The following is a 26,546-nucleotide window of genomic DNA, read 5'->3' as shown; positions in this document are numbered from 1 at the left end:
CCTGAATGATCAAACAGGAGAGTGATGGAAAACCATGTGCACCCAAGGTGTCAGGCAGAGGTTTGGACTGCCCTGTCAGTAGAATCGAGAGTCTCCTCTTGTCTGAAAACCCACATACTTGGTTGGTACTGAATTTACTCACCAGAAATCTTCAAAGTTTGACACAGTGGGAGGTTAGAAACCACAAGTTTTGTCTGGTTGGCACAGCTCTGAGTAAAACAGCATCCAGACAACCTTTCTCTGATTTCAATTTGATTTTTGTCTCTCTCTCTTTTTTTTGTTTCAACTTCAAAAGCTAGGAAAATTGAGCACTGACAACACTAAGTCAACCTGAGGTCAGATCAGGAGAGAGGCAAAATTAACATAAAGATGAATAAATCAAAGAAAATGCACCTCCCTCTTTAAAAGAGACAAAAACAAAACTGAGGCTGTTCTCTAATCCTAAAATGTCATGCTAATCATAATTTTAATTTATTCTATTGAAAGGAGTCTCGCATTAACAGCGGAAATACACCCCCCCACACACATTTAAAAAAAAATCTGAATTGGTGCTCTTGCTACACACAAAAAAAGAAAAAAACTCAAAGGTTTTTGTTTTCAGTGATGCTACCAAATATCATGATAATCTTGCCACCAAAACATGGCCATAAAGTGATAACGGTCTGTCGAGGCAAATCAAATAAAACTGGCTGACCTCTAGTATCGCACTGATCAGTGCTGCTGTCTGCTCGCAGATAACTGACTGGATGCCACGATTAAATGTACGATTTAACTGCAGCTTCCTGATCATGATTGGTCTTTGTTGGTTTATTAAGGCTATCCAAAGCAGCTAATGTTCAGACAAGATAATGAACCGAATGACAGCAACACACACTCACACGCGTATGGGGTACAGCACGGTCCACTCACCCTGCTTCTCCTGTTTTGGTTCAGAGTCTTCAGTGTCCGCTAAATGACCAAGAAGTGACAGTGGCAGTGACAGGAGCAGAGACTACTGTGAGTGAGCGTGTGTGTGTGTGTGTGTGTGTGGTCATGTTTTTCCTCAGGAAGTGATGACCAATAGAAAGGGAACTACACACACATTTTCTCCTTCTGACAGAGTCTGGGCTCAGCAAAAGTTCAGACAGCAAACTATCATGTGGTCTGTGTGTGTCTGTGTGTGTGGTTTTATTGTCAGTTTTATATGTGTCATTCATTTTTATATATTTTTATGTGCGCATGTCGCTGCTGTATTAAATAGACAGTGCATATTTGTGTATGTGTGGCCATGTGCTTCAAGTTGTTTTCTTGTATACAGTTTTTCTTCTAGTTTCATGTGTCTAAGTGTGTGTGTGTGTGTGTGTGTGTGTGAGGTGGTAGACATCAGATGCAGATGATTTCCTGTTGCTACACACTGACAGGCAAGCTCATCATGCCTCTTTGGTTGCACTTCTCTCCCTCCGCTCAGTCACTCAGTGTCGATGTGACCATGGTGACGCACTCGCTCCTCATGCAATTTCTAACCCAAGAACATTAACATGAACATAATAGTTCCCTGATTTGATTTCTTACAAGAAAAGCACCGCTGTTTAACCTCATGAGCTGGGGTCAGACGCTCACTATCTCTTTTGTTGTTGAGATTAAATCTGAACAGATTTCAACAATGTAGTAAACTCCTCAATACAACAGATGTGCTGTATAGTTCAGTCTCTGTATGCACAAATACATAGCACTGATAGATTATTCCAGCTCTTAACAGCACACTGTTTTTCTTGTGTGACTCCAAATTGGTTTATAGACAGATTCTGTTTGATTTCAGTTTATCTGTTGTCTGTTTCAATTATATATTAAAGAAAGAACTGAAATTTTCATCTCTCATTATGAGAAATTCTACCAAACTCACGTTCCAAAGCCAAGTAATAGAGAAGTGGTTTCTTCTTTCAGCTTCCATCTGCAATTGTACATCATGTGACTCCACAAGAATGCACAAATCGCAACTTAACCTAGAAAAATTATCTCCAAAAAGGCATTTAGCATATCAAAAAAGAGACAAGTGATTGACATACTAAAAAAAATCCAGAGACAGAGTCTCTGTTTGCATATTAACATCAAACAGTCATTGACAGACTGTCATTTTGGCCCTAAGGGTCAAGTCTGGAGAGGTAGGAGGAGAGTGGTTTAGTTTGAAACTTTCACAGTTAGTGTGCGCAGAGGAAACAACCGGTCCTTCCAACAATATAGTGAATGACCCAAATATTTTCTAAGAACTAAAGTCTTCAGTTCTTATAAAGATTAAAAAACAAAATAAAGCAAAAATACTTTTAAAAAATGTAAAAATGGTTAGATCAGAGTGAATTTTACAAGCACTGGGCAGATTTAAAATGCAGCATTTGTGCTTGTAAATATCATTTTTCATGTAAAATAACTTATTTTTTGAGGCCATTCACGTCTTAATCTAACAACTCATACACTACAAGGTGGCTGCCCACACATTCGCAGATATACCACTGGGATTAACAATTCGAACGAGACAGAGAACTGTAGTTTTGACGGTACAAACCTCAGGTACAACTTGAAACTGTCTCTGAGAAACCTCAGGTGTGTGGGGGGAAATTGTCGAAAATGACTCACTGACCATATCATACAACTGTTTTTCCATTTATCAAGAGACTAGGTTTTGTGTCTTTGTACATCATGGTATACGCGTTTCTGTATATATCATACGTGCTGATACTCATATAAGTTGGTTTAACCAATATTAAACAGAGATTTCTTTGTATATATGAAATCAATCATTAGAAAATGCTGCTATTCATTGTGAATTTAATGTGAGACTTGTCTTTGTAGCCAAGGTGTTGAGATGTACTAGCTTAAAATAATGGCTACCATAGAGGAGAACATTTATACAGGCTCAGTTTTATGTGCATATTTTATGATTCGGCTTGCATTATAGCAAATGACAGGGTGCAACGATGGCACTGATTTGACCCAAAAAACCCCAAGAACTGCAGTAGGAAATTATCTTCTTTACCTACACATTAGAACACAATGTGGCAGATTTGTCGGAACAACTGTCTCGCTGGGGCACAATATGCAAATGACCTACTTCATATCTGCATATGCGAAAGTGAAAGTGGCATAATACTTAATTTCTGTGTTCATTCTGAGTGTTTACACTGAAAAATGCATAATTAATGCATAATTGTTCTTACGTTATTGCTGCCAGCTCTCTAAACATTTTGGAGCTGCATTATGTAACTAGCACAAATGTGGCATTAGCTCAGTGAGGGCGGGGTAGTACATGCTTGAACACTAGCTATAAACTATGAAGACTGCAAAAGCCACACATGAGAATGACTGGTTAATACGTGGATTAGTGTTATAGCTGGTTAACATGAACCTAAATGACCAGTTTGGTATTTCAGAGGACGTGATTTTTGACTGAGATGATCAAACAAGAGCTAGAACTCGCAGACAGTTAGCTTAAGTTAGCATGAAAACAGGAAATGGAGAAGCATCAAGGATGTCCATGTCTAAAAATAAAAACACCTACCAGTACCGCTAAAGCTTACTAAATGAAATGTGTCACTACTTAAAGAAATGTAAATCATAATCTGTAACAACAATAAATAGACTGTTTTACCAAAAATGTTAAACTACTCTTTTATTTCTTAGCTGCAGACTGATAAGATTAGGTGAAAAAATAATTTATTCCAGTGAGATAATACAGCGGTCCCTCGTTAATTGCGGGAGTTACTTTCTGAAAATAACCTGCAACAGGCAAAATCCGTGAAGTCAGCTTTATTTTTTTACAATTATTATAGATGTTTTAAGGTTGTAAAACCCCTCACTACACACTTTATACACTTTTCTCAGACAGGCATGAACATTTTTACATCTTTCTCTCTTGTTTAAACACTCTCAAAGTTCAAACCTTTGTAGAAAAATAACTCCAGTATTATAGAATGAAACCAACTTCAGAGACACTGCTAGTGATCGATGATTTATGTAAATTTGACAAGCTGAATGCATTCTGTACTGGACAGGAGACACGGGACAGAGGAGCTTGATTGACTGTGGTCTACAGCCGATCGGGACGCAGAACACAACACGCTCTATCAAAAAAAAAAAAAAAAAAAAAAAGCATGCAAAATTGCACTAAAAAAAATCCACGAAACGGCGAGGCCGCGAAAGGTGAACCGCAATATTGCAAGGGACCACTGTACTAGTTTACCGCTTTCTCGCCATTTTTAGGCAGTTTGGTTTTTAACGATAATATATCTCACTTGTGCAACAGCAGTCATACAACATCGCCCTGCCAACACCAGATGGATTTGGTTTTGCTCATAGTATCCCTTCCGCTGATCAGTCATCATATCAGCTATCCTTAAAATATCATTCTATTTATTATCCACTCAACAATCATAATGAGTAACCACATTTTGTTTGGCCTGGGTCCCAGTAAAAATGTAAAAAAACAAAAACAAGAAAAAACCCCCACACCAAATATTTTCGCTCATATCACTCTATAACGTTGAAAAAGTCGCTGTCGTTCTGTGCGATGGCTTGGCAGAATCACCCATGCACACACATCTGTACACACAGCGATGTTCAAAAAATATGTTTTCATTGTGTCAAATGACAGTGCGGCTCCTATAGCACTGGACACTCTTGTTCGTATTAAACATAGTGAGATGTGCAAGGACGCATACACAATATGCTGCTTTTGTTTGTTGCTTATATGTTGCAAGACAAATAAGAAATGGGAAACGATGTACAAAGGGATCAGCAGATGTTTCGAAACCTTAGTCCTGGCTGACTGCTCTTCCTAGACATCGCCTTGGTTGAAAAAAATTGTTGCAAAAGTTGTGCGATGTCTGTAGTGTTTCCTTGCCATGTGCTCAAGATCCTTCTAAAACATCTCCTGGATGCCCTTCTCGGATATTCTTGCAAGGGTAAGTGTGCATGCAAGAACTGTTTTACATTTGACTTTTGACAGTTAAAGTACAACGAAACAAACAAAAAAAATTCTCGCTTGCTGAAAGAGCGAGAACTGTTGTGTGAGTGAGAAGAGGGCAACCTAAACTCACGAACTCTTGCTCTCAAGACCATATTCTATCTTACTGATCTACTCAACTTATTAAATAAAGCACACTACCGAGTTATATTGCTGGCATTTGGAGGCAGAGAGATAAACACAGATGCATACGTTCATCATACAACATATAAGACAGAAGAATTTATATGTCAGAAATACATTTTTGCAAGCTCATTTTTTAAGGGGTGGGGGGGCAATCTGGTAATACTAGTTTTTTATGAGCAGGAAATGTTTTGGATTTCATAATCAAATAAGCTGTCAATCAGATACTGTTGTATTATAAAAATTAAACAAAGGAACATTCATTTGCCTTCTTTATCACAATACATATCAAGCCACTGGTGGCAACACAGTGGTGCAGTGGTTAGCACTGACATGCCACAACAAGAAGGTTCTTGGTTCAAATCTCCTGGGTGGCTTAGGCCTTACTGTCTGTAATTTGCATGACCTCCCTGTCCCTGCATGGATTTTCCCTCAAGATACAGTCCTTCTCTCTGTGTGAGCCCTCCAGCAGACTAGCAACCTATCCAGAGTATATGTCTGTGAAGGTTCTCAGTCATCCAGGTCATCGTAGTCAAAGGAGGTTGTAAAGAAAAGCGTCTGGACTTCTTTAAGTTGCTTCTTAAAGAAGAAGCTTCAGAACTGAACTGAAGAAGCTTCTCGGATGAGAGGTGAAATGTCTTCAAGCAACTTAAAGAAGTCCAGACGCTTTTCTTTACAAGCTCCTTTGACTATCCAGAGTATACCCTCCCACTATTAGCCGGCACAGGCTCTGTGACACTAAGTTGGATGGATGACTGATATTTATACTGTAAATGGACACGAAATCAACATCTGTATGCATCTCCAGGTCAGCTTTCTTGAGATAACAACGTTTCATCCGCTGTGTTTGCTGGTTAGTAGGCTATACATAAACACATGGGAAAAGCCAAACAAAGAGCGATAGAGCACCTGCCTTTTTTTTTTTTTTTAGCTGTAATGCTTTTTATGTATGCATCTGCTTCCATAGATGCTTCTGTTTTTAGAATCATGAGTTTTCACAATAATTTGAGGACATGAACTCTCACCCAGTTCCTTTAAATAGCTATGAGTTAATGGTTGATGAGTCCCTTGAGCCTCAAGATCTTCCTCAGTGGTTAAGGGGAAGGAGTGGTTGCATGTTGTCATGGTCACAAACACACAGATTTTTACACATCCACTCGCAAATACTACCTGTGTGAGCAATGGTGTCACATGTACAAGACATGTACGTAAGGACGTGTGCACAGCATAAATGGAGCACAGTCCGGGGCACTCCTTTCCTTTATGAGAAGAGAACAAAGTCAGACTTTATCTATCTTTGTTGCACAGTCCAGACACATGTGTTTCAGATATCTAGCACTGAAAACATGAAACAGGTTAAAAAAAACAAAAAAACAAAAGGATGGAGCAAGAATAAAAACAATGAGGATAATATGACAAACAAGGACAGTGAGATCACTGCTTCATGCTGTGACACATGTGCCTATATGACGATCACGTACGTTAATCATCACTCTATATGCTTATGATCCCAGCTGTGAAAGTCATGTGAGAATACGCACAAGCAATGATTTATTGCTAAACGTGTGTGTTGATAAACACAGGGAGTGAGAAGGAGGATGATATGGTAGGAAAGGGGAGAGGTGCAATGTGGGAAGGGTCATGCCCTGTTCCTCGAAGCGGAGAGGAAAAGACGGGAGTGTGCTCCCGTCAACTGTACTTAACTGGACAATAACAAAGCGACACATGACGTGAATCTCATTCAAAAGACGCACTGTAAATATGAGTGCCAGGAAAGGTGTATGCAGAAAGAAACATCACAAAATTTCTGTGAGGGGTAAAGGACGTATAAGAAGAAGGTCAGAGTTGGCTCAGGAAGCGTGTGCTCTCTACACACGCTGGACTGGTGGCAAAGATAAATGTATATTCATGAACAGCAGTGTAAGACTGGATGAAACATTGTCCAGTCCTTGGCATGCTGTTATGTTTTGGGCAGCTTAATGTTTTTATGCTACTTGAAAGCATTTCACCATGAACGCTAAGCAGCCAAACACATGTAAGTGCAAATAACAAGTGGACATTTACATTCAAACATTGAATATCTAAAAATCACTGACATAAAGCTTCAGACTTGAGTCAACTGTAAAAAATAATGGTTGTTTATCATTATTTTAAAAACAGTTTAAACCATTAGCCAGATCTGGCCCAGATCTTGCCCTGTGAAAGCTGAGATAGACTCCAGTTTGATGAGAGCTTACCCAACACTAAAGATATTCACAGAGATTAATGACAAAATTGGTTGATAAGCATGACAAATAAATTCAGATGGAAACTTTTTCACCCCTTCTTGGAGAGGTGAAAAAAAAAATTCCATAAAGACGCAAGCTACTGGCAGTTGTTGTTCCTGTTTTATTTTCTTTTTAGGTTATTTGGCATTTGGTTATGATTAGCCAATTTTAAATTGAGGAGGTGGATTGCAGAAATCAGCCAGATCATTCAGGGAAGAATCTGAACTGGATATGGCATTAAGCAATGCCATATCCAGTAAACCCAAGAAGCACCCGATGCACATCAAGTATGAGTCAGTTTCAAGTTCCCAATAGAGACCTGATGAGCTGCTTTTTGCTCCCACATCTTTTTAAAAGGGAAATTAGGACAGAGGTTACTAGATATCCCTACAGTCTGTTGAATAATTTCTGTGTTAAAGTGCATTGGCAAGAAAATCCTTCTTGCGTGTGTATGGCAGTATATGTGTGTAACTGTGCGACTGGACGTGCGTGTTTTGTGTCTTCGGGACTGATTGTGTCTTCGGGACTGATTGTGTCAGACTCCCATGAGGCCTCAGAAGCTCCAGGTTGAGTTTATTCCAGTTGTTTTCAAGTCATTAATTTAACTTTTTTTTGTCTGACAGGATGCAGAGGTAAATCTGAGGATGGGTCCTTTCCCAGGGTAGTTCCAGGTCATCAGCTATAAGAAAGCTAAATTAGGAAGGAGAATCCTGATGAGGTATATCTACATGCAAACGATACTCTTGTAACACAGTATAATTTATTATTCTACTAAAGTCAGTATTGATTTGCTGTGTTCATCATTTCTGCAAATTGTTTTAACATTTTCATAGTAATGTTCTTATCTAACGGTTTACAATGCAGTTGCTGGCTAAGGCTCTTGCTGTAAAATGTTCATGTATTTTGTGTGAATTATTAGAATTAATAATGAGAAATTACACAGTGGACCATATTATGAATCTGGATTGACTGGAAACCAAATCCCCCTCCAACCTCAGCCTCATGTTGCAGTTTTTTGTGTCCGACAATGACTATTTTTGGCTCAAGATGCAGGATTAGTGTCTCAACAATGTTGGCTAAATGCAATGTAAGTCTGAGATTTGTACTGACTGTTCTGGCTCAGTAGGTTAGAACGTGGTGTTAGTAATGTCAGAGTTTCACACAGGTCATCTGTTGTCTTGTACTCACCACTAAAACATCTAGAAGGGCTAGTCAACAGATTACCAGGTTAATGTCCACAACTATTTTTGCACCATAATGGGAAGAGCTCCTAATGTTACAGCACAGCTTATTTTCTTCAATAATACCCTTTTTGTTGGACTGCTAAAGGAGGATTCTGTCATGGTCCTGGGTCTTGGACACAGTTTTTGTTATCGTCTTGTTTTTCATTCTTTGTAATTAATTTAAGAGATTTTTTAGTTTTAGTTCTGTATTAGTTAGTCTTGAGTTTTGTATTCTGAGTTTGTTTTTTTCAAGTTCTTGGATCTTGTTTTATTATGTTACTTCTCTTTCATGCCTACTCTGTTCCTGGTCTCATCTATGTCTCTGTGTTCTATCTGGTTTTCTGTCCTTTCATGTTAATTCATCTGTGTTCCTGTGTCAAGTTCATGTTTCTCAGTCTAGGTCTCAGTTTGTGTTGTTTCCTGATTTATTTTGATAGTCTCCTTACTGATGTAGAGTTTAGTTTTGCTTCCCCTGTCTCATCAGACAGATTCTTTTCAGCTGTGTTTCCCCGTGTGTCCTCTCTGCTTCAGCTTTTCCCTGTGTATATCTTGTATTCGTCCCCCTTGGTGTGTGAGTTTCCATAACCCTATCAGTCCATCCATTTATCCCCCACTCTGTACAGTATCCAGGCAAGGAAATCAAAAAAAATCTGAATCAACTTTTTGGGGTGAACATCATGCAGTATCATGCAAGTATCATGCAGCCAACAGGTTAGCTAAACAGTGTCATTTGAAACCAATAAACAGATTAAATATGAACATACCATTAATAATGCATTACTCCATCCAAGTATAGACAATCTAAAAGATGGCTGTAGCTTTTGGGGTCTGAAAAGTGAAGCCAATGCGTACATGCCTTTAACTTGCACTCAACGATAGCCATCAGGGGGGAAACTTGTAATTGAAGCCTATGGAAAAACGACTGGAAGCCTTTAGCTTACAGACTCAAGAACTCATTTTATTTAATATAAATATCAAATAAAAAAATCATTGAAAATAAAATTGACCGTGCTGTATTTCAGAAATGAGGAATATATGCGGAACGCTCATTGTCTAATGACTTGGGATCGACCGCCATTAGAGAAAAGGCATGCAGTTTCACAGTCAGAACCAGCTCTCATTGCATCCGGTTTCAAAATACCAAGATGGCAGCGGTGAAAATGCTTATCTCAAAGCCTCAAATAGGGACTTCAAAAATAAACACCAGACGTCACGGTAGTTCCATCAAGTATGAGTTTGATCAAAGCTGAACCAGGAAGTTTCTCCAAACTTTAGGAAGTCCGGGTAAAATTGTACTTGGGTATCTTTTCGCTAAAAATTCCTTTTGTTAAAAGGCTCTACGAATATTGCAACGCAATAGTTTACTGGTATGTCTGGAACCACTGTGTTCCAGACATACCGTCTCTTCATTTTCAAGCATGTGAAAGTTGATAACAGATTAACAGATGATTGAGCAGGGGTAATCTTAACGATCAATAAATTGTTTCTCAATATTCAGGGTAAAATGCCTGAATTTTTGCAGAGAACTCTAAATTAATAACAATCAGTAGATTAATCCATGACAATAACAATAGTAAACAATAGTAAAGATATATGACAGTAAAGGTTGGATAGGTCGACAGATCTCTAATAAAATTAGGGCCTTTATTAGGGCTTTAATACGAGCCCCAGGAAAACGTGATTTCTCATGTTCACAGTCTAAAATTGAGGCAGCAATTTTAGGCGGGCATCAGAAGAGAAATACCTGAAAGGCATCATGTTTACACTTGACAACTAAAACATGTTCCCTTCCCACACAAACACAGATGTATTTAGGACAGCATGTAAAGAAATGAGAAACATGAGTCACTTCTCAGGTAGCAGGTGTTGTTGTGATTTAGGAATCATTGTGAGAGTGATAATGCGAACAGGTGCTGTGGTTGCAAAAAGTTTATCTTGCCGAAGGTTCTGTCGACTCAATTTGCATTGTTTAAAAAACCCAGATCTAACACATTCGGCATGCTAAACGTCAGACTCAATCTTCTGATTCAGTCTAAGAAATGGTGAAATGTTAAGCAGAGGGAAGTTTTGACATTTCCCAAATATACAGTTGATGTTGATCAGCTCTAAATATACAATAATGTAAAAATACCTCCCTGCAAAAATGGGCTAAAAATGAAGTAACTCATAATGCTTATCAATACAAATAAAATCAGTATAGAAATCATCAAAGGCACAAATTTTACAGTAAAGAGGAGGGGACACTGGTTTGAAGAAAGGGAGACCAGACATATAAGTTTAACCTAAAATTTTGATAGAACAGTAGCAGTATAATGTCCTTGTAAGTGGATATCAAGCCCATGTAGAGCAAAATTGAGTATTTTAGTCTAAATAACCCAAAATGTGATGTCCACATATGTGGACGCCAGGTCCTAGGAGGTTAACTAGTAAAGCAGAATTTTTCATTCGTAAATAACCTGCTTGTGCCCCATATTTCAGTTGTCAGTAGAATTCTGCAGCCAAAATGTTGCTTTAAACTTACAGTAAATGGTGAAATGATTGGCCTTGAAGTTAATAATTACACCCAATTGAAAAAACAAATACATGACCTTAAGGCTAAACTGCATCAAATACGCAGTCATCAGATAAAAGTAAATCAAACACGCACTTTTGAAAAACACAGTCAGAATAAGTTAATCTGATATATAGTAAACAAACCAAAGTGTTGGTGGTGTAGAAACAAAAGTGGTTAATTATCTGTGGGCTGTATAGGAAGGTGCCATTCTCTTTTATCTGGATTTTATGCAGACACAAATGCGCACACTGTCTTCCTTCCTTTCATGCAGTGATTATGCTTGGCTCTTAGCGAGGTTTTGTAACATTTCAAATTAACACAGATTTTCAAGAACTAAGGCAATTCTCTGTGCGGAGGTGTTTTTAAGAGGCTGAACTTTGTCTCTGTGGCTTTGTGCAGAAGTATATCATCTACGGAAAGTCAAACAAGACTTTCAACACGTGTGATGGACAACAAAAACATAGCATGGTATCTTGAGGCACTCCTTTCATTTATGGCAACTAAGCAAAGTCCAAATCTATCACAGTCATTCTCTCACACGCACCAGCACACACACACACGCCTCACTTCAGCAGTTATATAACCCGACAGGCAATAATGCACTGATTGATGATGTATCAACACACTCAATTGGTTAGTGTCAGATTTTAAGCAGCGTATGCAGAGATTACTGGCTAATTTCACCAAAGATATGAGATATTTCTCTAACTGATTAAAGTTCCCGGAGATTTTAGACACAAATATTTGAATCTGTTTGCGTATCAGACACAGCGAAACAAAAGATTCAAAAAGCTAACAAAACGTCTTTGTCAAACAGAGTATTACCAAACTTACATGACAGCAACGCAAATGACTTCAACAAAATGTTGTAAACCCAGTAAAACGATATTACAGCATGAATCTAGAGGAGTTAATCAGAAAAAAATCTTTTTATACCTTCTCATATTTTAAGTTCTCTTATTTTAAAATAGCCGTATTACATCAGGGGTCACGTTGCATGGACGTTTAATCTGTGAGATCATTCTGCTAAATGTCTAATAATTCACAGGATCAGTTTGAGTACGAATGCTGCTGTTACTTGAGATCACCTTTAAAAATGTACTACTGCTACTTTTAAATAAAATAGCTCATTTTTTTTTTTGTCGACACTGTTTCTTTGACTTTCTGACTTAATGGTTAAAAATATATCGCTGCTGATTTTCCACTATCTTTATCTTTGCTGAATATTATGATAAAACATGACTGCTTCAGCTCATTTACTACCACTGACATGTACTTACTCACTTCGGGAGCTGTTTTTACACTTGCCTTAGATTGATTCCCAGTCTTTGGTTTTGAGGGTCAACGTACCGTGACAATAAAGCTGCTGTGATTTTAAATATAACATATAATAGTCTCAGAGGAAAGTAAACAGACCAAACACATGAAATGTCTTGTGTATGTAAATAGCAAACTAAGTTTTCCACCAAAAGTTGTGATTTGCAAGATATGATGGATAAAATGGTGATTGTTGCTGTTCTAAAATGTCTCTGAACATTTTTCCAGCAACTCCACGGTGTTATGAGACGACTGACATGAAGATCATACAAAGCGATGAGGAAAACAGTTGAACTTATTGTGACACTCTTACGCTTTACACGGGGCTCTTTTTTTCTCACCGTGTGTCATTACTGAGTCTTAAAAGAATACCATAAAGACATCACCTATCACACAGCCGCGCAGCAAGCCTCAAAGAGAAACGAGTGTTTAACTCTGAGCTCCAGTCAACAATATTGCTGAGTCACCACCATTATTTTCCTGTCAATTCCAAGAACACAAAACTGCCTGAAGCATGTGTGACATATCCACAAATTCCACGTATGACACAAAAGGTATAGACTTCACAGAAGTACACATCCAAGAATGTATTGTATAGGCCCTGTAAAAAGCCTATTTTACTCAGATAAATGCTTATGGAGGTATTCAACAAAGTTTCTCAGCACGACATACTCAGAAACAAACAAAGCATTCCTCGCACTCACCAGAGAGGCTGTGGTCAGTTTGATGGGTAAAATCTCTGCCTGGTGTTTGCATGTCAAGCTCACACTCACACTATGGCCTTCAGGCACACTATGGCCCAACACCTGACTTTGTGTCAGTTGTCAGTCCTGTGGCCGCCCCCCGCCCCCCCGTCATTGCCACCCCCAAACTGTGTGCCACAGCCATCCTGTCACACTGTAGGCTACCTGTGCGTGTCGACCTTAACATTTACATCGGGGACAATACGCACAAATAAAACCTGATTTAGACACAGCTGGATAAACTACTTTTTAATCAAATCACCCTTTTTTGGTTCACGTGCACGAATATTTAATATCAGATTAGACTGCAACAGTGTAATATTGACCCAGTCTTCATTAATTTAAATAACTTTCTCCCCCCTACGGGTGCTTTCCCGTATTTTCTCACCCAGCCCAGCAACCGCAGCACTCAGTGCGGCAGACTCTGTGCCGACCGGAAGGTGACTGACCTGATCGGTGTGTTGAGGCGCAGAGGAGACAGCGCACACTCTCTGTTTCTGAAGCTGGATGGTTTGTCTTTTATTTTCGGTGGTGTTAAATTTCTTTCAAAACTCGAAAAAAAACAAACAAACAAACAACGGAAAACCCAAACAAACCGTGGCGTCCGCAACGTGCGCACGGGAGCGCGGCGTCAAAGAGGTCCGGTGTGTTTGCTGTGCGGTTTTCTGCTCAAACAGCAGCAGCAGCAGCTGTGGTCGTGTCTGCCTGCCTCTCTCTCGCTCTCTCTCCTCCCTCTTCTCAACACAACCGATCGGGATCTTGAGGACACAGGCAGAGGCATCAAATTACCCATTATAGTGGATTTTCTCAGTTGTTTGCCCCATATGGGAGAAACAGGTAATGTAAAATTCAGACCTAAAAGTGTTGTTTCTTAGGTGTTTAGCCATGTGGAACAAATAACTTAAAGGAATAGTTCCACCTTTTCAGCAAAGCACATATTCACTTTCTTGCCTAACTGGCAGGTAGCTAAGATAGTTTGATATAATTTTGAATATAGGCAAGAGCTCAGTGGGTTACCTTAGACCAAAGACTGCTAAAAGAAAAGGAAAAAAAAATCACATTTTGGTATGGTTAAACTAATAAAATCCACTTACCACTTGTGAGAAGCTCCTCTAACTAAGATGCACCAATAGTAAACTGCATTCGTATATCATTTACCTGCTATGTGTCACGCTAGTTTTTTTCCGGGAACTGTGTATGGAACAAGTGAGTCTCTTTAAAGTATTGTTCCCCTGCAAGAACTAGTTCGGCTTTTTTATACTGGTTTTGCAGATTAAGCAAGTAAGGTTACATTTTATTTGGTAAGGTTTTTTTTTCAAGTTTAAAAAAATATATATATTTGTATTTTTATTTTCAGTAAGACAACCAGTTGAACATGGCAAGAAAAAATAATTTCAGTTTAATGTAATTTATATATCGTGATTCACTAGAATGGATAATAAAAATTACTCCATTACTCAATTACACGTACCTAAACTTTGACAGTTTTCATTATGGAGGCACACACTGAGAAGTCATAGCTTGGATTAACTCTCTTGTTTGGTATTATTGGATTACTAATACTGATGCATTCACGTGTAAGCATTGTTGATGTAGTTTCTTAAGGTGGGGCTCGTTTTAGTTCCAGTACTGGTCGGTAGCTTAATCGAAAACAGTGCAACGTGTTTTCTAAGCTGACGTCTTGTGTACATCAAATTTGAAAGCTAACTTGTACCTACTTCATTAATAGCAGCTGTACTAAACTGTTAACCATCTAATTTAAATTTCGATATTAAGTTCATTCCCCAATAATAGTGAATTGTTCCTTTGATACTCAGTCACTTGACAGTAAGTGGTTGCTTGTTTTGTTGCTGTTTGTCGGGCTCCCCCCCTCTTAGTCACTTAGTTTACCAGTGATGACTATCGGGCTGATTACAGTCATATTTCTGACATCACAGTCTTTGGTCTCAGAAGACGGGACTGAATTCAACTGCTGAAAGACAACAGGGTGATCATTTGACTGTGCAATTAAGTCATCTAGTTCACTAGGAAATCCTGCAAGTGTCGTTTAGCAGATAACATCCTGTCGACCCTCTCATGTGTTTACTGAAGCTGAAATTGTACTCTGCTGCATCACTTAGTTCATGAAACGCCATCCGGACAGTCAGCTAGCCTGCTGAAACTCAGCTTAGTGCAAAAACAGGTGCACAATGAATAGTAAGTTTGCCTGCGTGCTGCATCTTTTTAGACTTTGTTGTAGATTTAAGGATCTTCGACTAACCTCAACACAAAGCTCGCTCTGTTTGTATTTGTGAACTAGACTCGACAGAATCTAAGGGCTACTTTTAATTTTTTTACACTGCTGACTGAAAGCAGATGCGGTTCATATTTTTTAACACCCTTATCTTGAAATCACATTTTGTTATATCTGACTACATATCGGATGTTGAACTGCTGTAAATACCCTACTCACCACAGACTGAAGGAGCTATTCTTAAGATTACGAATGAAACATCTCAGCACTCACGGTGCAGGTGGGTGTTCAGACTGAAATGTGCCATTGCATGAGTACAGCTGGCTAAACAAAACCCATGAACAAACCCACATATTAGATTTTGTTTTAAACATTTACCAGTGCTGAAATATACAACAGCCCAACAGGTACAAAGAGGCCTGCAGAAAACACACACACAAAGCAATAAAGCTGCCCCCCCCCCCTTTTTTTTTTTTGGTCAAAGTGTCATTTGACCAGAGTCTGACCTGTTGGGGCTGCTCGCTTTGAGGTGGCTATGTATGACGTTGAAACAGCATGCGCAGAACTGCATGTCCTGGTTTGCATTTATGGTTTTTCAGGAAGTTATTTTAGCAAACTGCAATCTTTGGTTTGCAATAGAGACCTCTGTTATTAGCCGTCGTCGTGTTACTGTGATTGCAACAAATAAATATGACTCTATAGCATGTGCTGGAATTCTTAGAAGGTCTTTCAATAAAAATGTAATAAGTCCAAAAATTGTAGTGGGATTTGTGTCAAAACCAAACTAAAGCAAATGTGTGAACAGATACCTGATGGTGTTACTTCTCAAACATCAAGGTAGAATCTCTGTGAGCAGACTTTTCAACCTGTCTTTGAAGCAATTCAACGCAACCGATGTTAAGCCCTGCCACTCACTGCTCAACACTGTAATCAATTCTAAAAAAAAAAAAAACCTCTTTCAAACGCAGGTAAATGCAGCTGTTAATTTTGCTACCCTGTGAGTGCAACAGTAAGCTTCAGTTTAGCTGCCTTTGATCTATTATAACTCAGTATGGTGGACTGAGACAGCTGCTACACTTTGGTTATTTACACACGCACACACACACACACTTACACATATTCTCTCACTCTGTCTCACATGCATAACATCCTCCCCATGCAGAATTTCTTTCTTTTTTTTGCAGAGATAAAAAAAATGACACCCCTGAGAGTTTGGCTGTTACAAACAAAGCAAAGCAATAATTTCTGATTGTTTATACAGTCGAATCCCAGCAGACTGGAGCTCTGGTATCTGAAAATTTTCCTCATCAAAGTACTTGTGTATCTTAACAGGGCTCTCCTACGCTGTCGTGATTATTATAAAGTGGAAAAGACTTGTCATTTTTCAGGCTTAGGAGGGGTGCAAGCTGCTCAAAAATCAACGTGGCTTTTAGTGAGGAAATTGAAACCCTCACAGTTAATGTTATGACAGAAGAAATCGGCCAAACTGGCTTGATATGTCCCTCCATGCTCGTATGTATGGGATGACAAATGAACTAAATCTTTAGATTATAACATTTAATCTCCCATCTCTCCCTCCAGCAGGTTGGGATGAGCACCAAGACAAACAGGATTTGGCTAGTATAGGCTTGCTTGGTGAGTTAGCCGCCCACATAAATGTCCCTTTGAGCAGCGTGATGGAGACGTTCCCACAGATCTCTGTTGACTGGTTGCCCCATGGACCTAGAGCCAAAAGCAAAGTGTGTTTCCTCTGTCTTCACTGTGCATACTGTATACATGTTATCAGCACTGGCAGACTTTGTTGAAGAACTGGTCCTGTTTTTAATTTTAAAAAGAGCGATCTTAATAAATCGTTTATTCTTGACATTACCTTGAAACCCTTTGCGATGTGGATGAAGCATCTGATTATGTCAGATTTTTTATGCTGCATACAGTAAACACACTGTCTGCATCTTTACACAACAGAGAGGGGAAAAAAAAGTTCAGTTTCACGCAAAAGTATTGTGGTTTATGTTAAAGGCTAAAGTGGCACATGTGAAAAGGGCCCTTCCGCCACTCGCCTTCTTAAAGCGTGACAAAAGCGTGACATTAAAGGCAGGATATGAAAGAAGAACAGGATGAGGAAAATATGACAAAGAACTTTTTTTTTAAAGTGTCATTAATATGTGTTTTTACACACGTCTGTATGTATAAGTAATGTTTTTAGAGAAATGTTTAGAGATGTTTTAGAGATATTTATATGTAAGGTATTTTTAAAGAGTGTAATAAATAATTATAAAATGCTAATCTTGAGAAATGGCAAGTACACAATTGACAGCACTTACACATATACACAGTGCCATCTGCTGCCTCACAAGAGAAAATTCAACCCAGTGCCTCTTAAATAAAACACCACAAGACATCATTAATTAACACCTCGCTCGCTTAAATTTATGTGATGGTACTGGCAAATTATCATTTTTCTACTTTTAAGTGTTCCTAAAATGTAAATATTGTACTGCCTGTGTAAGATATACCGCTCTACAATGTTTTGATATACAGTAAGCCTTCTGGCATTGCTAGATTTGTTAGGGAGACTCTGTTGTGGATGTCTTAGTATTTTTCATCTAAAGGAAAATAAATATATATGCTGAGAGCAAAATGACATACCAACAAATTAAACAATGTATCTCAGTAAAGATTTTCAGTGTGAATATTTCTAAGAGCGTGACGAATGAATGTGGGACCCACTTAGCTGACGTCTGTCAGTAGCAGTAGGCTGTGCCACGTGTGCTTTTTTTTAACATTTATCTGGTAAATTAGGGTGTAGTCCTTCACACTGGGGCAAATCTGTTGAGTTCACAATTCAACAGATACAACAACAGATGCTTTTAACAGTCATGTGTCTTAAAGCTTAAAGTCCTTTTAATCACTTTAATCAAAGCTTTGTCTTGTGATATGTGGTATGTCTCAAATTTCCTGCTAGACAAGCCATGCCAGTGCATACAACTGTTCAGACTCTTCAGACGTCCATGTGATTCGGTGACACCTAAGTCAAAATCTTGTCTTAGCAGTTGCATATTTTGTTTAACTTACTCACAGTGGTTTCAATGTTGCAGTATTTTATTATTGGTGACATGGTAATGGAGACAGCTGATGAGCTGTGGCAATCCTTAAAGGGAGGAAGCGAAAGAAGAAGAAACTTACTTTTTTTTCAGGTTTGTAGTTTGAAATCAGAAGAAGCAGTGGCTGTGGCGAAACAGCAGCTTTTTTAATTAGACTTTCCCTGACTGGTGAATATCCACATCTATCCCAGGCCATATATGCTTACACAGATGCACCACACTTCTTTATGAGTGTGAAATAGATGTGCCCATGTGAAGAAAACACTCAAAGAAAAGACACAGCCACTGGCATGACTCTCAGTGAATCAGTGGGATGATGGAACCACATCTTTATTAACTTTTATCTGTACAGAAAAAAAAAAACAGTCACCAGATCATGCAAAGCAGGATTGCGTTACAAATAAAAACACAATATAAAACAAACATTTTATACTTTACCATAAATATGGAACCTCAAAAATAAATAAATATATTACAAAAAAATAAAATAAACTTCTGACAAATACAATATGTCAAAGTTTACTTGCAACATAGTCATGGAAATGGATAAGCCGACAGGTTGATATGCAGGTCGTAGGATTTGTTTTTACGCGTACGTTCTTGAAATGCAACAACTGAACCAAAAATGACCGGTGAAGGTAGAGGGTTCAATCCAGGCTGCGTAAAATTCATTGCACCTATACATACAAGGCTAAGGACGAAACACCAACAGTTGTGATAGTACTCAGATCAGATGCTGACTGCACGTAAAGAGCAACCTGGAGAGTCACCATGGAAAGAAATCTTAAAGGGAATGTAAGAGTAAGGTATTCAACACATACACAGATCCCGTATGTATGATAATATAATAGGGTGACCGCACTCAACAGTCATGTCGAGGTGTTATTGCACTACTGTCTCAATGTCTTTTCATGAGAATAATCAACAAAGTACAATACTGTTGATAGATCTACACAGAGGTGAAACAAGAAATCACCAGTCACAACTACAGACATGAGTTACCACGTGAAATGCATTCATTTACTCGCCAGCCGTGCTCCTCCTAAACAGCAGCGGCACGCTGATTCCAATGCTAAAAGCTTCATAGTGAATGAATGCATTTTAATATGCAATTGACCCAGGTCTGCACAGCTAACACACATAGCTGTGAATCGAAAACATGTTCACAATAAGGCTACAACATCTAGAGAGAGAGAGAGAGAGAGAGAGGCAACGGAGGGCAAAGTCTAACACTGATAGAGCTCTCACTTGCTCCAAAAAGTCACACACTTGGAGGAGCCATGCACAACAAGTGAACACAAATGAACACACAGATATCCCCCCCTCCCCCCTAAAACACACGCACACATAAATGAACTTCAAGGCTTATAGACAAAAAGGGGCAGCAATGACGAGCCCAGTAGTCGGTAGCCAAGGACCAGAGACACAACGGCTGGATTTACACAGACAGGAACAAATCTTTTAAAGAAGTATCTCTTTTTTTTTTCTTCTTCCCTTTTTACTGACTTGCTGACCAACAACGATTCACTGGAAACCATCAAATGTAGGAGAAACCAAATGTCATATCTGAACATTAACATTTGTATAAATCCAGCTACTGAATGAAAGAGTTATGTCACTGACTGCAAAGCTAATCAAAAAGTGCTGCTGATTTTTTTTTATTATTATTGGCTTCTCTCCCATTATAGTTGTGTTTATACTGCATTTATATACTGTATATAAACTTATGTACATTCCATCTGTAGTCTTTAATATTATACTTTCATTATACCTTAGACTCTGTTCCTTTGTGTGCGCTGGGAAAAAATAATTTTTTATTCTATTCTTTCTACTTTATCATAATATATTCTATATCAATGACTTAACTCCTTCAGACCTATTAGTCTGGGTTCATTCACGGAACATCCTACCCAGCAGGCCTCACTGTTACTCACACAGGAAAGCTAAAAGTGGAGCAGAAGAGGGACCGGGACAGAGGGAATACAGTACAGTTAACACACAAACTTTAATCTCAGACTGGTTCACATTTAATGTCAATCAAGTCATCACTGGCCAATGGTAAATGGAGGGTGTGTCTAGTCAGAGAAAAGGCTGGCGAAAGACTTTCGGAGGTTACGAATGGTCTCGGCCTTTGCCTCCTCCTGGCCTTCGCCTCCGGAGCTTGAGACCCCGCGGAAGAAAGAAGAGTCGCTGAAGGCGTTGAAGGCATTGGTCAGGGACTGGGATTTACTGGGAAAAGAATGGAGAAAAGGAGGGGGAAATTGAGAAAGGGCAGATAAAGGAGAAATTGTATTCAAATTAATGAATAAATGTCTTTAAATAAGCGTGTTGATAATTCAGCTTTTACTTCAGAAGAGGGTGGGTCTTTTGCTGCGATTGTTCTTCCACCGTTGCCTCGGCCTCAGCCGGTGCTGCGGCTGCTTCAGCTGGGACTGGCTCAGGGTTCGGGGAAGCGGCAGCTGGCTTAACTTGAACTGGAGCCTTAGCTGGAGACTGGATGTTATGTTGAACCTGACTGGCTTTGGCTGGGGACGGAACCTGTGCTGGGGCAGAGACTGAGACTGTATCTGAAGACTGAGCTGGTGCTTGGGCAGTGGGCTGGGGTGTGGGCGAAGCTTTCGGAGGAGGTGCGGTTTGTGGCTTAGGCTGGAGCTGTGGTTTGGAATTTCTGCGCATAGGAGGAATGGGTTTTGCAGGTGGTGTGGGTTTGGGGGGAAGATCTTTTGGTTTGCCAGGTGCTGGGGATGGGGAGCCTTGAGGCTGGGGCTTGGGCTGCTCTGTGGTTGGAGGAGAGGCTGGGGGAGAAGCCTGAGCTGCAGCTGAGGCTGCAGCGGGGCCAGAAACTGCGGCTGCTGCTTTGGTTGGTGGAGAGCCTGGAGCTGCAGCAGCCGGTACTTTTGCAGGGGATGATGGTGAAGCTTTGGCTGGGGCTGAAGTGGAAGCTGAATCTGGGGTTGGCTTTGTGACAGACGGGGCTCTCATCATTGGTGGAGGCCTCGGTACTGGTGGTTTTGTGACTGAGGCAGCTTTCTGCACTGGGCTTGGTTTCTGAGCCTGAGCTGGTTTCTGAGCTGGACCTGGACCAGGTCTCTGAGCCTGGCTGGGCTTTGGTACTGGTTCAGATGCTCTCTTAGCTGATTCTGATGATGTGTCCACACTCTGCGCTTTCACTGGTGCACCTAAAAGATGAAATATAGTTATATGAACTTGTACTTCCACTGCTATACAACACCCAAATGCAAAAAGGGGGTTAATAATAGAGACTGTTAGTGCAGCGACAACCAGGCATTTGTAACACTCACCAAAAACCAAAGCAGAACATGACAAAGAAAATGAGCTTGAATCTCAACATGCCCATTCACAAAATGATTTCAGACATTCATAGAAATCCTATCTAAATAATCTATCAAGAATAGACTGGGGCAAAGCAGGCTCTGAATGTTTTGGCTGTAATGACCAGCAGGGGGAGGCAGAACAGCAGTTAAAAGAAGGTGCGGTGATTCGCCTATCATGCCAAGTGTTATGCACAGTAAGTCATGTGACCAGCACTAGTGTGCTAATTAAAACAGGCAGTGACAGGAAAGAAACAGACTGACGGTGAGGAGAAAGACAGTAAACAACAAAAGGTCAGGAGCTAACTGAGAAATACCGGTTTCGAACAAGTGATTGAAACACAAGCAGCAACGTGGCGGGACATGCAACACAAAAGAATCAAGTGATTACACAGCTAGCTGAGCTAGAAGCGGCAGGGCAGGGATGAATTTCCAGCAGTTCAGAATTCATTTTCTCCAAAACAGAATTACTGAATGTAAATTAATTTATAAAGATAAAATTGAAACACAGCTTGAAAAATGTAAACAGAATCCTGTTTATGGACTTTAATTTATGTATATATTTTTCTCATTACAAAAACTTCATGAAAATTCACCCCATGTGTTCTCAGACAGTCACTGCTGTCAAGCAGCTAATTGGCCACGAGTCTTACGTTTGATCAGATTGTCATAAAGTATCCCAATGGTTGCTTGGGACTCACGACGCATAAAAACCAAAGAAAATACAATTTGTACAAACATAATTCATAAAGGGAGACACAATAACAATTTGCTTGGCTACAAACCCAGAATTAGGGAGCATTGTGTTTAGAGATTTGCTTAATATTTTGTTGACCGCTATTATAATTGATTTTCGCCATATCAGTCAAGCAAGTACAGAAAGTGGCAAACGATTTTAGCTATATTATTAAAAATATTATTTAATCTCTTTATTTAGAAAAGGTTTAAAAATCAAAATCTTCATCAAATCTATAGCCAGATGTTCAAATATTAGCAATTCAATGGTCTGGATCCAAGCAAATGAGGAATGATCATGCAGACAAAGAAAAATATGCTATTTTTTTTTAAAAACTTTATTTAACCAAGTGTCGTAATTGTGAGGGGAAAAAAACCATCATATTTTGCCAGATTGCCTGTTTCAAGTATTATAACACAAAACAGTTGAGGCTTATTTACAACCAAACACAAACTCTTATCAGCTACTCACAAAAAAAGTCAAGATCTTGTTGCTCAGCCAGAAGGGAATCAATTTATTTAGCATAAAAATGCAATTTAAAGATTATAAAAATGATTTAAGCAGAAACTACAGAAACCCAATTGAGCTGGCCAAAATTTAACAAGCAGAGTGATGGTAATCTCTGTAAGTTATTTTGCTTTTCACTAAAGAACACATAAAAATAAAATATTAATCCACCAATAAGTGCACATGTTTTCACAGTGTTAAATTAGTATCACATATGGCATTGATATTAATGCATAATTCATATATAGTGAAGTCCGATTTGCACATCTTAACACTCAATAGGCACATATTTATCTCTAGCAATTCACATAAGACACAAAAAGCTGCTATTTCTACAACATCTTAACCACCACATGGAGTACAGGCATTTGCCACACCCATGCAAAAAATGAGAAACCACAATGAACAAACATGCAAACCCAAATTCACACAACGACAAACAGAACAACTCCGACATTAATGGCTTTGTTAATGTAACACTTTGGGTAGCGTTTTACCACTGCGTTTAGTAGGCACACTTAGTTTTAAAACATCAGCCCTGAGCACAAACACCACCACACACACTCTCACACACACACACACACACACACACACACACACACACACACACACACACACACACGTTTGAACACTTACATTACATCTGCAATTAAACTTAACATGCTGGCTAAGTGCATTTTAATATACATTTGCTTGTTAATTCAAGTGAATGCCACAAGTTAAAAACAGACAACACGGGCTTGTTAATATAAATGAATGCCACACGTTAAAAAGAGGCAAGGCATAGCTTTGACAGATAGAAGAGGCTTCTTGCTGTTCTTGGACCCAGACTAGTGCACCAATCATTTCTGTCAACACCGAAGTGAAGCCATGATATCAATATACTAGTTTGAGGCAGTAATGAAGGAAACTGTTGAGTTCAAGGAACAAGGATCAGTATGCTCACAAAATACAAGCTGCTTCTACTCTTCTGCACTCCTTCATTTTCTTGCCAAGAGTTAGATGAGAAGATGAATATGCCTCTTGTACCTATACGGTAAACATGAAGCTACACTCAGTAGGTAATTATGTAGACTAAAAACAAAGCCTGGAAACAGGGGAAACAGCTAGCATGGCTCTTTCCAAAGAAACCACAGCAGATCAAAATTTCCCATTTTGACAAGATGTGTGTCATAATTTTGATGATTACAAAACCTGTGAAAGCCACAGAGCAACACGTGACTTCAAAGTGCAAATCAGTGAGTTCTAAAGGTGTTTATTGGTGGATCGGGTTGCCAGGTAAGCTGTTTTTCCCAGTTTCCATGCCCAGGCAAAGCTAATGGTAGCTGCATATCTACAGTACAGAGAAGACGTTACTGTTGGTCTTCTTGTCTAATTCTTGACAGAAAAAAACAAACAGGTCTATTAACAGATCGCTGGTAAACTGGATAATCGGGCATCTATGTGTTACAGTATCAAGTCCCAATACAACGATGTGAAAGCACTGAATACTTATTTCCCACCTGTTTACTTTCTGATGGCAGTACTTTGTTTGATAAGGAAGATGTTCAAGTTAACAGCTAGTGGATACTTCATTTCAGAAAGTGATGTTAGCAAGGGGACTGTCCAATGATGAATTTAGTTAGTGTTTTCTAGACATGCTACAGCAGCAGCATATTGGTGAATAGTGTTCAGAAACCTTGAGGTTGAGGGCGTTGGCTTGAAGTCCTGTTAGGATCAGCCAGTCCTTCCTTAGGGGCAGCAGTCTAGTAGACAGAGAGGAGACAAGGGATCAATGGAAAAAAAAGAGTTGGCAAGGCAATAAAAAATGAGAAAGGGAAATTAAATTATATACAATTAAATTTCACAACAACAGTGGTCTCAAAACAAAACAGCAAGCTTTTTCATTATTTGTCACATTCAGTATCATAAAGAGTACAAGACGCAGTGAAAATTTTTGTGTCTGTGCTGCAGCATTCCAGGGCTTTGTGGTTTTCAGTGGGACTCGAACTTGCAACTCCCACTCCAAAGGTGAGTCGTGCTACCACTACACTATCCAGCTCTAGTATATGCAGCAGTAATACAGCTGCAAGACACTTTATATTGTAAGATAAAGACCCTAAAATAATACAGAGAAAACCCCAACAATCAGATGACCCCCTATAAGCAAGCACTTGGCAAAGCTGGGAAGGAAAAACTCCCTTTTAACAGGAAGAAACCTCCGTCAGAACCAGGCTCAGCGAGGGGCAACTATCTACCCCAAATGGTTGGGGATAAAGGAAAACGAAGGTAAGGATGCACTAGTGAGTTGTGAAGGACTACAGTAGGTGCTTCCTGTGCACCTTGGAAACACTTGCTACTTTTAGATTACATTGTGGATTTCCTGATTCCACCATATTTATGATTGCTATGCTTTCAATGTTTGCTCTCCAAGGATTAAACATCAGCCATCTCTGTAAACAGGGCTCTAGACTAACTTTTTGCCATGGGCGTACCGGTACGCCTAACTTTAAAAAGTTAGGCGTACCGGCACAAAAGTTAGGCGCACACAAATTTTATAATAATTTATATAACATAATGTGTTTTTCTGGATACACTGTGCTTTTTCAGCATTCAAAGATTGATGACACCGTGTCAGAGCACTGGCTATGAATTTCAGAAGGATCAGGCCTTAACTTAACAGAAAAGTTAGCAATAGTTCTTTTCCTATTACAGCTACATCCACTTCTGTTGTGCCTAGGCTGCTCACTAGGGCTGGGTATCATCACTGATTTCTATAATCCATTCGATTCCGGTTTTCAAAGTCCCGATTCGATTCAACTTAGCCTCAGACAGTCAGAAATATTATAATTCTGATCATTTATCAGTACTGACTTCATCAGAATTGTGAACATCACAGCAGATGCCTTTGTGTGAAAGTAACTGAGAATAAAACACAGAAAACCATGAAGGAGATTTTCCTGGTCTGGCTTTTTATAGCAGATAACCTTAAAAATATTCTACAATGTTCTGCATATAAAGTTAAAATTTATTCAGTATTGAACAACAGAAAAAATAGGCTTTCTTGTCCGAGGTCATTTAAGTGAAAAAAAGAAAAAGAAAAGAAAAAGAAAAGAAAAAGACGACAGCCGACAGCGCTGTAAACAACGGTAGACTGGTGGGTAATAAGCGAATGAATAATACAGAAAACAGAGATTGGAGACGGGAAACTGTTCTTGAAGTACAGAGAGAGATAGAGAGAGAGCTAGCTGTGCATGAAGTGTGATTTTAATAGTCTTGGAAGCAAAACAGCAAAATTCATGACGACATTGATCAAATGTGAAGCGCAGTTTGCTGCTTCTTTTGCTGCTGGCTCTGCGAATTTTGGTTGGAGAGAGACAAAACCTGCAGCTCAGAATCAGCGCAAAAAGACGTAATCACAACGTAATCAGA

General features: G+C 39.2%; 2 protein-coding genes across 5 annotated transcripts in view; both read right to left on the bottom strand.

The window, feature by feature from the left end:
- pparg (peroxisome proliferator-activated receptor gamma) overlaps positions 1-13,896 on the bottom strand; it is a 42,685-nt gene extending 28,789 nt beyond the window's left edge. Inside the window, exon 1 of one of the 4 annotated variants that reach the window (XM_006783253.3) lies at positions 13,673-13,896. Coding sequence is in view for 1 of the 4 variants with exons in the window: in XM_006783251.3 (XP_006783314.1) it covers positions 13,185-13,236 (52 nt within the window). In the remaining 3 variants the exon portion in view is untranslated. Of the gene's footprint in view, positions 1-878; positions 1,824-13,184; positions 13,281-13,672 lie in introns of those variants that run through there. The other 3 variants (XM_006783251.3, XM_035904637.2, XM_006783254.3) reach the window with 3 other exon arrangements.
- A 4,965-nt stretch (positions 13,897-18,861) lies between these two features.
- The window catches only part of syn2b (synapsin IIb), an 83,076-nt gene continuing 75,391 nt past the window's right edge, over positions 18,862-26,546 (bottom strand). Inside the window, exons 11-13 of the mRNA XM_006783257.3 lie at positions 24,814-24,880; positions 20,908-21,739; positions 18,862-20,789 (exon numbers count right to left, since the gene is read on the bottom strand). Coding sequence (XP_006783320.1) covers positions 20,636-20,789; positions 20,908-21,739; positions 24,814-24,880 — 1,053 coding nt within the window. The 3' untranslated portion in view covers positions 18,862-20,635. The remainder of the gene's footprint in view (positions 20,790-20,907; positions 21,740-24,813; positions 24,881-26,546) is intronic.

Source organism: Neolamprologus brichardi, chromosome 5, assembly GCF_056152115.1.
Source record: "Neolamprologus brichardi isolate AB-2024 chromosome 5, ASM5615211v1, whole genome shotgun sequence".
Classification (NCBI taxonomy): domain Eukaryota; kingdom Metazoa; phylum Chordata; class Actinopteri; order Cichliformes; family Cichlidae; genus Neolamprologus; species Neolamprologus brichardi.
The sequence above is the reverse complement of the archived record's forward strand: the minus strand, read 5'-3'. Positions and strand labels throughout refer to the sequence as shown.